The sequence below is a fragment of the Phocoena phocoena genome, chromosome 2 (genome assembly GCF_963924675.1).
Source record: "Phocoena phocoena chromosome 2, mPhoPho1.1, whole genome shotgun sequence".
Classification (NCBI taxonomy): domain Eukaryota; kingdom Metazoa; phylum Chordata; class Mammalia; order Artiodactyla; family Phocoenidae; genus Phocoena; species Phocoena phocoena.
The window spans coordinates 63,514,872-63,528,852 of record NC_089220.1 but is presented as its reverse complement, the minus strand read 5'-3'; the positions used below and the strand labels follow the sequence as shown (position 1 = coordinate 63,528,852).

Sequence of the window (13,981 nt, the reverse complement as noted above, 5' to 3'; positions counted from 1 at the left end):
TTAATGAGAATCCCTGCCATAGAATGTTACTGTTACTGATGGGAGGTATCTTACTCCTCAAGGGTTTGGGTAGAAAAAGATGCAAATCACTGCTATAGAGACTCAGGTACAATAAAACATTGGTTCCTATGGTCTATTTATCACATGTAGAAGTCCAATTCTGATTTGTAAAAAATTCCAGAAATTCAGAATATTTGAAAAATATTTTTTTAAAAAAGTATCACTTTATTTGTACACTTAAGTTGCACATAGAAACTTAAAATACAGTTCTGTAAAACTGAAAGAACTGCCAGGGAAAAGGGAGGGTGTTACCTTTTATTGACTGATCATTAAGGAAGTTAGAGAAATAAAACAAAAACACAATAAAATGTTTAAAAAATTAAAGAACATTTTCCAGGTACAAATTTTATAAATACAAAACAAATTCACAAATTACTTTGAATGCTAAATAAATATCTAGTTAATAAACTCAGACTCAATACCTCCAGCCAGCGCTGGTACAGCACTTCAAGGAATAAAGCTGGATTCATTCATGTATAGTGTTGAAAGAATCTGCTTATTAAACAATTCTTAGACATATACACTTTTTTCTAAACTGTGCTATCATGGAAGATTTATCTGTGTAGATAAATCTCCCTTAATACCACACTTCTAAAAAAAAGTCAATGACAAAATAAATCATGGGTGAAAAAATATTTTTTGAGATACTGGGACACATGAATGATCTCAAAATGCACAAAAAACTCTGTAAACCAGTACTGTAGCCAATACATCTATCCAATTTATTAGATACTGAACAAAACTGTAGCAAAGGAAATCTTTCCTACATTCTCCTGAGTGCTTAATATTAAAGTTGAGAATATAGTGCAGGCCACACTTCAATGTGGTCAATCAGTTGTTATTGCTTTATACATATATGTCTGCTTTAGAGCATGATTTAATGTTCCATTTTCATGAACAATTTGTTTTCTTCAAATATATCCTTTAGAAAGACAGAATCAGATTCGTGACTTTTTTGCAGCTGGTGGTGTGCTAACTTGATCCACATTCCCAGGTGTGACGGTGAGTCCAAGTTTTTGAGCCTGAATATGAAAAAATGCTTGCAGCCTAGTTCCAGCTTTTGCTTCACTTGTGTTACGAGGGTTGTACTCAAAGCAGTTCGAAAACATTAACTCAATATCATCGATAAACTCAGCTAGAATGAAAAAACCAAATGAGATAAGAATGAAAGTAAATTATAAATACAATCTTTGTATATCTGGAAATGTCATTAAGAAAACAGAAGTCCACATTTTTCTTTAGAAATTGAAGACTCTGAAACAAGCTGGCAGAACTGAAGCTTAAAATTGTTTATAAATACTTTATAAAATGGTTTTATTGAAATTATACAATTATTTAGAGGTATTTTATATAACTAAAAAGAACATCTATTAAGATGAGATTCTATAAAATATCTTTAACTCATTCAATCCCCATCCATCTTTCATTTCCATATATGCATACATAGCATTTTAGGGATTTCTTGGGATGCCATCTACACAATTACATTAATATACATCATTTAAATAAAAAGAAAAACAGCCTTTACCTCCTTAAAGGAAAATAATTATCAGAGAAAAACATAAATTACTCACATGCTAGTTTATATTCACATTTGTTCACTTTTTCACGAATTATATTTAAGGCAATGGGCTTTTTGATGATGTCATAATAGTCTGGGACCTGTAAAATAATTCAAATATTATCTCTCCTATAGAAAATTTATTGAAGATAAGTAGTCAAATACATGCAAGTTTTGCCCTTAAAAGCAACTGAATATTAACTTCTGAATACTATTATTCCATTAAAATTACATAATACATTTCAGTCATTGTAATGTTGTAAAAGCTTATTTGATACTATAAAAAATGTTAACAATGTATTGTGAAAAAACAGATTATGGGTTTGCTTGTGTGTTCTCTTCCTTTCTCTGACTCTCTCTATATAGATACATAAATGTATTTATAAAGAAATTTCTGTAATGACCATGACTGCATTTGTAATAAAGAATAAAATACAGGTAACAAAACTTAATTCAGCACAAAAATACTCAGGAAAAATAAGTTACAGTCCAACTGAGAGTTAATTTTTTTTTTGTTGTTAAATATTTATTTAGTTTTGGCAGTGTCGAGTCTTAGTTGCGGCGTGTGGGCTTTCCTCTAGTTGCCCCACGTGGGCTTAGTTGCCCCACGTGGGCTTAGTTGTCCCGTGGCATGTGGGATCTTAGTTCCCCGTCCAGGGATGGAACCTGTGTCGCCTGTGTTGGAAGGTGGATTCTTAACCACTGGACCACCAGGGAAGTCCCAGAGAGTTAATTTTTATAAGACACTATTCAATGTTAATTAATCTTTCATATTCTGGTTCTAGAATTCTCAAAGTAGAATTCTGATGATGTCACTTTTTCATTCAGAAACCTTCACCTGATACTGACAAGTGAGGCCCTTTACAATCTAGTTGTGTCTGAGCCCCTCTAACACACCCTCTGCTCCATTCAAACCATCCATCATTCCCATATTCTCATTTCTAGGTCTTAACTTGTTGTTCCCTCTTCCTAAAATGCCCTCATTCCATTTCTCACTGTTGAAATCCCATCTTTCTTCAGTGACCAAATCAAATAGTTCTTCCATAAAAAAACTTTCTAATTCCTGCTATTCCTTCCCCCTGAAATGCTCAAATCAATTCCTTCTCTTCTCTACTTCTGAAAGACCATTAAACTTCTAGTATAACTAACACTGTCCTACCTCTGCTATGGCACATCATATTCTGTCATACCTATATAAAAATAACAGCTCAAATCCCTTAGTTAGGTTAGGCTATCTCTGTTATTCAAGAGTACCCATCTTTTACATCAGTGTTTCTCAAAATGCTGTCCCTGGACCAGCACCATCAGCTTCATTTGGGGACTTGTCAGTAATGCAAATGGCTGGGCATCATCCCAGACCTAGTGAAACAGACTGGGGTGGGGCCCAGTCAGCTGTGTTTTAACAAGCCCTCCATTGATTGTGGTGTACGCTAAAGTTTAAGAAACACTGTTTTACATAATAGAAATGCCAATAATGGTACTCAGCTGAATCAACTCTATTCATATTCATTACACAGAATAAAAAGTGAGGTTATTTCAACACACGGTCATCATTTATAAGAATCAGTCACAGGGGCTTCCCTGGTGGTGCAGTGGTTAAGAATCCACCGGCCAATGCAGGGGACATGGGTTCAAGCCCTGGTCTGGGAAGATCCCACATGCCATGGAGCAATTAAGCCCGTGTGCCACAACTACTGAGCCTGCGCTCTAGGGCCCGTGAGCCACAACCACTGAGCCCACATGCCACAACTACTGAAGCCCACGTGCCTAGAGCCCATGCTCCGCAATGAGAAGTCACCGCAATGAGAAGCCCATGCACCACAACAAAGAGTGGCCCCCTCTTGACGTAACTAGAGAGAGCCCACGTGCAGCAATGAAGACCCAACGCAGCCAAAGATAAATAAATAAATTAATTAATTAAAAAAAAAAAGAATCAGTCACAGGACTAGAAGGGACTGAGGAGACTATGCTAGCTCCATTTTTTTCAATATAGGAACAAATGTTCCAAGATTTGTTCTGTTTTTTAAGTAGACAGTGACTAAACAAGTATTTTGACTACATTAAAGTTGCCATGCAGACTAAATCAGATAATACACATGAATACATTTTATAAAGTCTAGTAGTATTACCTGGATTTTAGAAACGAGTTTCAAAAAAGGCCAGCTGTCATCATGCCGTACCAATTCCACAACAAGTTGTTCAAAAGCGGACAATTCATGAACTCCTCCCTGTCGACCTGAACTCCTTCGATTAGGTGTCACAGGAGATGATTCTGAATAAATAATTACGTTAACTTTAGGTGATGACAAAACAAAATATTTGATCACCATAAGCTAATCAGGACATATAAATACAAACTAAATTCAAACAGAAAATCGACACTCTACACGCTGAGATGTTAAGCTGACTTACATTCTGAGGGATAGGTAAATCTGGACCAAGTATTCGTTATTTCCTTTCGATCTTAAAAATTTCCAGTTGAAATAAACACTCATTGGGAACAGATTGTAAAAAGAGTGTAATACAAAAGGAAATTCTAGAACACGAAGTTTGTGGGTTATTACTCCATTTTATTAAAAATATGTTTTTAACTACAATAAAATGAAATCCTCTGGTATTTCCTGAAATACAACCTTAGGAAAATAACCTCTTTAGATTTAGAAACTTGGCCTCTTTATAAATTACCTTGCATAATAGAAAATATTTCTCAATGATGAAATAAAAATTATTCTTATAAATCTAATTTTATATGGAGAATTTTCTTAAAGCAAAATGCTTTCTCATAAAATGTAAGGTATATAATGAGATCTAAGGTGAATGAATTAGTAGAAAATAGTAGTATAGTCCATATATAGATCTAGGTGTTTAAATTCTCTGCTTAAATGTTAATCCACACATTTCCCCCTTTATTTGTCCTTAGAACCAGGTTAGTAAGTTCACACATCAATTAAAAACAACAACATTTTCTTCAGCAGTTTTTTTTTTTCTTTCTTGAAACAAAAATGCTTCAGGTGTACTATTTTCCAAATAGCCTGGGGTTCAGGATTGGGGAAGAGCAAAACACATAAGGGGATAGGAAAAGTTAAATTAGATCTCGGTGCAAAGTTACCTGATACTACCCCCACCCCACTGCCAAACCTGACGACCTGGCGACTGCATCATGTTCCATTCTTCCACCAGTGAATTCCTTAATCCTGTCATGGGTTTGAATAATGCAATACAAGCTATCTAAAATTCTTCAAAGAACAGTAGTAGCATTTTTTATGTTTAACTTCATTTTTGAAATATCAAAATTTTACTACTACTGACATTAAAGAAAAAAGAGGATAGGATTAGAGATAAATGGGTAAAGAGTTTATTACATGGATAAATATTACCAACAACTTATGTAATATAAATATATGTAATATATAAACAATTTATATAATATATATATATATAAATATTAAAACAACAATTATCAGAATCAAAAAGACAGCTGGTGATCACTCCCTAACAATATTACTGTTCCCAACTCTCCCTGCCCCGAAATTCAGTATGTCAGGTGGGAACCTTATCAAATTACCTAATGTAGCTTGTCTAGGTGATGATGAGTACATGTGTTTTGAAGGAAGCAAAGGTGGAAGAGAATGAAACGTATTATAATGTGGTATACTGAGGCTGTTCAAGTATTGGCCAAATCTCTCCATTAAACACAGAACACTGTTTGCAAATTTCTTACAACTACCCTACTACACTAGTAGAAACACTAGTACTGTAGTTTACCTTTATTCCAAATACCTGCCCCTTCCTTGAACATTATGCTTCAGGTCAGGTTGCTCCCTAATAACTCTGTATAGTGGACAGCCTTTCAAAAATGATACAAAGTATCTCAACATTCAATCTTTCCAAATTACTCCATTTTCTTAGGTAAGAATAGCTTAAATTAGACTTCTTCATACCTGTAGATTGTCTTTTCCTGCCTCTTCTCTTGGATTCACTATCTTGGAGAGAAAGTTTTGAAGCAACATTTAGAGATCTTGACCGCTCACTTGACTTTGTGGCAATGACTCTGAAGTTAGGGAAGCTGGGACTATTTTCTGGTGTATTATTAGCACTTTTCCTGCCTCTGCGTTTTCTACGAGGACTAAGTAGTTCCATGAATACATCTGCTTGCAGTGGGCCATGACTCTGGCGAGTAGAACGACTGGCAATTCTTACAGATTTAGTTTCTGTAGGAGGAGCAGATTTTATCTTTCTTAGGCTTCTACCAGTAGCTTTAGAAGAAACAGTTGTTTTCGGTGTATTCTGCTGACTCCTTGAAGTATATCTTCCAGGATCTTGTCGTTGGCCACGACTTGAGAAAGAAGAACTAAGTCTCCCTCTTGTTTTAATTGGTAATCTAACTTGTGGTCTTCCTCGTTTTGGTGGGCTATAAATAGTGTTAGAAAACAATTATTGTACAGAGCAATGATGAACATATGATTACTTCTATCCCCCTTGTTCTAATATCCAGCCAATGAGTTCTACATACATAACTTTTGTGTTACTGAGACTTATCCTGTACTCAAGTTCTTTAAACTTAGAATCAACAAACTCTTCATGGAAATCTAAAATGTGCTTTCATATATTTCTTTGTAATGCAAAGACAAAGAATGTCTAATGTTTAATAATTTCTTGGTAACTCCAGGACATCATCATGAAAATCAGATCCTAGGTTGTGATAAACTGTAATAAAATCCTCAGGAGAGCCGAATAAATGGACTTAATCATGTTGAAAAACTTAAAATGCAAATCTTTTGTCTCCTTATGCTACAGAAGACTGTCACTTTTCATTACTATTGATACTGAGGTAACCTACAGTTTTGGCCAATGGATCCCACAAAAGTAGGCCTTAAACCTACTGTTCCTCAACACTAAGCCAGGAATCTCTTTGTCATCTTTTGATTCTTACTGTAAGATACAAAACTAGATTCAACCCTTTAATTGCCTTTAAGTTATAGACAAGAATGATACAACCCCAGTAAGCCTCCTTATATCCATCTCCCCCCATACCTGAACTTCCAGTTTACTTAAAATATTTCCAAAAATTCTCCAAGTTCTTTATCATCTTTATGCTTAACACAATACTGCCATTACAAGCTACAGGGAGAATGGCTCCTGCTAGTTGGAGCTATTGAACAACTTGTTTAAAGTAGAGGGGGTGGCTCTCTCTACTCATCCTCCTCAGTCTCTGACCTATTTGTACTGTGTCGGTTCTAGGTTGCCCCTGCTTCACATTCATTTTCTTGATTCCGCAAGAATGGAGTTCAAATGTTAAAAACAAGGGGAGGTCTTAGGGACAAATAAAGGGAGACTGCCCCAGTGCTGCCACGGCAGGAATAACCAAAGTCATTCATTAGGCCTGGGTGACACAGCTTGCTAAGCTGCAGAATACTTGGCTATACAGTAGTATAGAAGTTGTTTCTAGGTGCTGATGCGGTAGGAGTATAAAAATACAATGCGCTTCCTGGCATTTCTCTCTCTCTCTCTGTAGACTGCCAAGATCACCAATATTTGGGTATAACTCCTTGAGAAAAGCAAAAGAGGCATCAGGAGCTGCATTCATCTCTATCTCATGAATATCCTCTGGACTGCTTATTTGCTGCTTTCAGCAAAAAATTAAGTAATATCAACCTTGACGTGGCTCTGAATTGACATCCTAACCAAACTTACACTTGATTTTATGATCTGGCTAAGTTCACAAAGCGACTATACTCCCTTGGGAATAATTTCATATGTTTATAATACATAAAAAGCAAGGGGAGGGCTTCCCTGGTGGCGCAGTGGTTGAGAGTCCGACTGCCGATGCAGGGGACACGGGTTCGTGCCCCGGTCCGGGAAGATCCCACATGCCACGGAGCGGCTGGACCCGTGAGCCATGGCCGCTGAGCCTGCGCATCCGGAGCCTGTGCTCCGCAACGGGAGAGGCCACAGCAGTGAGAGGCCCGCGTACTGTAAAAAAAAAAAAAAAAAAAAAAAAAAAAAAAAAAAAAAAGCAAGGGGAACTGTATGACACTATATTGCACACTAGTTTTTTGTTTTAAATTATGGGCCCCAACCATTCCACTTGCATTTGAAAAGTCAAGAGACTGTCTAGTTAAAGACCCGAACTCTCATTTTATTGCATGGTAGGACTTACCTGACGTCCTCCTCTTCTTGAGAATCATCTTCATCTTGTTCTACCTCATACTCTTCCTCCTCACTTGGACCCTCTTCATCATCATCATCAACTTCATCATCCTCACCTTCCATACTACCTTCCATCTCGTCATCACTTTCCAAGGATGGTCTCTGTCTAGAGGAGAGTCTTCTAGAACGTTGCTTTGGCCGACACTCTGGACAAAACCAATCTCCTTCAGGCACAGTCTGATAAATCAAATAAATGATCACTAATCATCTGTCACTCAAAATCTCAGTGTCTCAATTCTAATCTGAGAAGCAGCAGAAGAAAAAAAATACCTTGAGCTTTGGTCGAACACAGTAGGTATGATGACCCCGATCACAGCCATCACAAAGTACCATGTTTTCAGCATCACCCTTCTTTCGGCATATCTTGCAACGGGCATTTAGTATAGACTTAGACCATATTACACTACGATCCAAGGTGGAGAGATGAAGAAAGACTTGGGATAGACTGGCAGAAGAAAGGAGAGAGTCTCTCCAACGGTCCAGGACTGTTTTATAAGAACGCCCACTGTCACTGGCATCTTAAATGAAAAGGGAAAGTGATTAAACTTCCTAGGCAAACCCTAGATATCTCCTAGAACTATTTTCTTGGTAGTGTAAATAGGTTGGAATTCACAGTTCTTCTCTCTTAATACTTCACAAAAAGACCACGTTGACATTAAAAACAAAACCTCGTGTTAAAGAAAATTTGCTGAGCCGCATCTTATTTATGACATAAGGAATTACTTAAATCCATAAAACAAATGCTGGGGGATTTCAACAGTTAAAAGAGAAAAATAACAGGCAATGTGTTCTCAATCTAGTAATCTAGTTCTTCGTATCAAACCTTGACGTAATTCAGAAAGCTCGCTATATATGATTACAAGTCAGCTACTATTCATTTGAATCAAGAATGTTACTGCCTCATTTCAGATAAAAGATGGACTGCTCTCTAAGTATAAATCACATTTAAGGTTTCTTTTGGGGATAATGAAAATGTTCTGAAATTAGATAGTGGTGGATGGCTGTACAACTGTGAATATACTAAAAACCACTGAACTGTATAATTTAAAAGGGTGAATTTTATATATGCGAAATATATCTCAATATAACTTATTAAAATATCAATTATGTATAAATGCCAACTATATTGTCTTCTATACCTAAGAAAATATTATTATTATTATTTTTGCGGTATGCGGGCCTCTCACTGTTGTGGCCTCTCCCGTTGCAGAGCACAGGCTCCGGACGCACAGGCTCAGAGGCCATGGCTCACGGGCCCAGCCGCTCCACGGCATGTGGTATCTTCCCGGACCAGGGCACGAACCCATGTCCCCTGCATCGGCAGGCGGACTCTCAACCACCGCGCCACCAGGGAAGCCCAAGAAAATATTATTTTTAAAATAAGGTGAATTAAAAAAAATGTTAATACCCCCTTAAAAAGAACTTTCAGCACCAATTTTTATACAGAAACATTTGAACCTATTAAGTCATTTAGGAGATGTTCAAGATGGCGGAAGAGTAAGACATGGAGGTCACCTTCCTCCCCACAGATACATCCGAAATACATCTACACGTGGAACAACTCCTAAAGAACACCTACTGAACGCTGGCAGAAGACCTCAGATCTCCCAAAAAGCAAGAAACTCCCCACGTACCTGGGTTGGGCAAAAGATAAAAGGATAAACAGAGACAAAAGGATAGGGATGGGACCTGCACCAGTGGGAGGGAGCTGTGAAGGAGGTAAGGTTTCCACACACTAGGAAGCCCCTTTGCGGGCAGAGACTGCAGGGGATGGAGTGGGGAAGCTTCATAGCCGTGGAGGAGAACGCAGCCACAGGGGTGCAGAGGGCAAAGTGGAGAGATTCCCGCACAGAGGATCGGTGCCGACCAGCACTCACCAGCCCGAGAGGCTTGTCTGCTCATCTGCCGGGGTGGGCGGGGGCTGGGAGCTGAGGCTTGGGCTTCAGTCGGATCTCAGGGAGAGGACTGGGGTTGGCTGCGTGAACACAGCCTGAAGGGGGCTAGTGAGCCACAGCTAGCCAGGACGGAGTCTGGGAAAAAGTCTGGAGCTGCCAGAGAGGCAAAAGACCATTGTTTTGGGGTGCCGAGGAGAGGGGAATCAGAGCACTGCCTAAATGAGCTCCAGAGACAGGAGCAAGCCGTGGCTATCAGCGCGGACCCCACAGACGGGCATGAGACACTAAGGCAGCTGCTGCAGCCACCAAGAAGCCTGTGTGCAAGCACAGGTCACTATCCACACCTCCCCTCCCGGGAGCCCATGCATCCTGCCACTGCCAGGGTCCCGTGATCCAGGGACAACTTCCCGGGGAGAACACACGGCACGCCTCAGGCTGTTGCAACGTCACGCCGGCCTCTGCCGCCAGAGGCTTGCCACGCATTCTGTACCCCTCCCTCCCACTGGCCTGAGTGAGCCAGAGCCCCCGAATCAGCTGCTACTTTAACCCCTTCCTGTCTGAGTGAAGAACAGACGTCCTCAGGCGACCTACATGCAGAGGCGGGGCCAAATCCAAAGCTGAATCCCGGGAGCTGTGCAAACAAAGAAGAGAAAGGGAAATCTCTCCCAGCAGCCTCAGGAGCAGCAGATTAAATCTCCACCATCAACTTGATGTACCCTGCATCTGTGGAATACCTGAATAGACAATGAATCATCCCAAATTGAGGAGGTGGATTTCGGGAGCAACGATATATATATATTTTTCTTTCTTCTCTTTTTGTGAGTGTGTATGTGTATGCTTCTATGCTTTGTTGTGTGATTTTGTCTGTACAGCTTTGCTTTTACCATTTGTCCTAGGGTTCTGTCTGTCCGTAGTTTTTTTTCTCTTAGTATAGTTTTTAGCACTGTTATCTTGGTGGATTTGTTTTTTGGTTTGGTTGCTCTCTTCTTTCTTTTCTTTTCTTAATTACTTTTAATTTTTCTTCATTTTTAATAATTATTTTTTATTTTAATAACTTTATTTTATTTTACTTTTTTCTTCCTTCCTTTCTTTCTTTTCCCCCCCTTTTCTTCTGAGCCTTGTGGCTGACAGGCTCTCGGTGCTCTGGACAGGAGTCAGGCCTGTGTCTCTGAGGTGGGAGAGCCGAATTCAGGACATTGGTCCACAAGAGACTTCCCAGCTCCACGTAATATCAAATGGTGAAAATATCCCAGAGATCTCCACCTCAACGCTAAGACCCAGCTTCACTCAACAACCAGCAAGCTACAGTGCTGGACACCCTATGCTAAACAACTAGCAAGACAGGAACACAACCCCACCCATTAGCACAGAGGCTGCCTAAAATCATAATAAGGTCACAGACACCCCAAACATACCACTGGATGTGGTCCTGCCCACCAGAAAGACAAGCTCCAGCCTCATTCACCAGAACCCAGGCACTAGTCCCCTCCACCAGGAAGCATACACAACCCACTGAACCAACCTTAGCCACTGGGGACACACCAACAACAACAGGAACTACGAACCTGCAGCCTGCAAAAAGGAGACCCCAAACACAGTAAGTTAAGCAAAATGAGAAGACAGAGAAACACACAGCAGATGAAGAAGCAAGGTAAAAACTCACCAGACCTAACAAATGAAGAGGAAATAGGCAGTCTACCTGAAAAAAAAAAATCAGAGTAATAATAGTAAAGATGATCCAAAATCCTGGAAATAGAATGGAGAAAATACAACGTTTAACAAGGACCAAGAAGAATTAAAGAGCAAACAAACAATGATGAACAATGCAATAAATGAAATTAAAAATTCTGTAGAAGGAATCAATAGTAGAATAACTGAGGCAGAAGAATGGACAAGTGACCTGGAAGATAAAATAGTGAAAATAACTATTGCAGAGCAGAATAAAGAAAAAAGAACGAAAAGAATTGAGGACAGTCTCAGGGACAACATTAAACACACCAACATTCGAATTATAGGGGTTCCAGAAGAAGAAGAGAAAAAAAAAGGGACTGAGAAAATATTTGAAGAGATTATAACTTGAAAACTTCCCTAATATGGGAAAGGAAATAGCCAATCAAGTCCAGGAAGCACAGAGAGTCCCATACAGGATAAGTCCAAGGAGAAACAAGACACATATTAATCAAACTATCAAAAATTAAATACAAAGAAAAAATATTAAAAGCAGCAAGGGAAAAACAACAAATAACACACAAAGGAATCCCCATAAGGTTAACAGCTGATCTTTCAGCAGAGACTCTGCAAGCCAGAAGGGAGTGGCAGGGCATATTTAAAGTGATGAAAGGGAACAGCCTACAACCAAGATTACTCTATCCAGTAAGGATCTCATTCAGATTCGACGGAGAAATTAAAACCTTTACAGACAAGCAAAAGCTAAGAGAATTCAGCACCACCAAACCAGCTTTACAACAAATGCTAAAGGAACTTCTCTAGGCAGGAAACACAAAAGAAGGAAAAGACCTACAATAACAAACCCAAAACAATTAATAAAATGTTAATAGGCACATACATATTGATAATTACCTTAAATGTAAATGGATTAAATGCTCCAACCAAAAGACACAGATTGGCTGAATGGATACAAAAACAAGACCCACATATATGCTGTCTACAAGAGACCCACTTCAGACCTAGGGACACATACAGACCGCAAGTGAGGGGATGGAAACAGATATTCCATGCAAAGGGAAATTAAAAGAAAGCTGGAGTAGCTATTCTCGTATCAGACAAAATAGACTTTAAAATAAAGACTATTACAAGAGACAAAGAAGGACAATACATAATGATCAAGGGATCAATCCAAGAAGGAGAAATAACAATTGTAAATATTTATGAACCGAACATAGGAGCACCTCAATACATAAGGCAAATGCTAACAGCCATAAAAAGGGGATATCAACAGTAACACATTCATAGTAGGGGACTTTAACATCCCACTTTCACCAATGGACAGATCATCCAAAATGAAAATAAATAAGGAAACAGAAGCTTTAAATGATACATTAAACAAGATGGACTTAATTGATATATATAGGACATTCCATCCTAAAACAGCAGAATACACTTTCTTCTCAAGTGCTCATGGAACATTCTCCAGGGTAGATCATATCTTGGGTCATAAATCAAGCCTTGGTAAATTTAAGAAAATTGAAATCGTATCAAGTATCTTTTCTGACCACAATGCTATGAGACTAGATATCAATTACAGGAAAAGATCTGTAAAAAATACAAACACATAGAGGCTAAAAAATAACTACTTAATAACCAAGAGATCACTGAAGAAATCAAAAAGGAAATCAAAAAGTACCTAGAAACAAATGACAATGAAAACACGACAACCCAAAGCCTATGGGATGCAGCAAAAGCAGTTCTAAGAGGGAAGTTTATAGCAATACAATCCTACCTGAAGAGACAAGAAACATCTCAAATAAACAACCTAACCTTACACCTAAAGCAATTAGAGAAAGAAGACCAAAAAACCCCCAAAATTAGCAGAAGGAAAGAAATCATAAATATCAGAAATAAATGAAAAAGAAATGAAGGAAACGAGAGCAAAAATCAATAAAACTAAAAGCTGGGTCTTTGAGAAGATAAACAAAATTGATAAAACACTAGCCAGACTGATCAAGAAAAAAAGGGAGAAGACTCAAACCAATAGAATTAGAAATGAAAAAGGAGAAGTAACAACTGACACTGCAGAAATACAAAGGATCATGAGGGATTACTACAAGCAACTATATGCCAATAAAATGGACAACCTGGAAGAAATGGACAAATTCTTAGAAAAACACACCCTTCTGAGACTGAACCAGGAAGAAATAAAAATATAAACAGACCAGTGCTTCCCTGCTGGCACAGCGGTTGAGAGTCCGCCTGCTGATGCAGGGGACACGGGTTCGTGCCCTGGTCTGGGAGGATCCCACATGCCGCGGAGCGGCTGGGCCCGTGAGCCATGGCCACTGAGCCTGCATGTCCGGAGCCTGTGCTCCACAGCGGGAGAGACCACAGTAGTGAGAGGCCCGCGTACCGCAAAAAAAGAACAAAAACAAAAAGAAACAAAAAAAATATATATAAACAGACCAATCACAAGCACTGAAATTGAGACTTTGATTAAAAATCTTCCAACAAACAAAAGCCCAGGGCCAGATGGCTTCGCAGGTGAATTCTATCAAACCTTTAGAGAAGAGCTAACACCTAT

General features: G+C 38.8%; 1 protein-coding gene across 3 annotated transcripts in view; it reads right to left on the bottom strand.

The window, feature by feature from the left end:
• Positions 1-211: 211 nt before the first annotated feature.
• BAZ1A (bromodomain adjacent to zinc finger domain 1A) overlaps positions 212-13,981 on the bottom strand; it is a 94,700-nt gene continuing 80,930 nt past the window's right edge. Inside the window, exons 22-27 of one of the 3 annotated variants that reach the window (XM_065900797.1) lie at positions 8,102-8,349; positions 7,782-8,008; positions 5,563-6,032; positions 3,751-3,893; positions 1,635-1,722; positions 212-1,195 (exon numbers count right to left, since the gene is read on the bottom strand). In XM_065900797.1, coding sequence (XP_065756869.1) covers positions 999-1,195; positions 1,635-1,722; positions 3,751-3,893; positions 5,563-6,032; positions 7,782-8,008; positions 8,102-8,349 — 1,373 coding nt within the window. In that variant the 3' untranslated portion in view covers positions 212-998. The remainder of the gene's footprint in view (positions 1,196-1,634; positions 1,723-3,750; positions 3,894-5,562; positions 6,033-7,781; positions 8,009-8,101; positions 8,350-13,981) is intronic. The other 2 variants (XM_065900807.1, XM_065900787.1) reach the window with 2 other exon arrangements.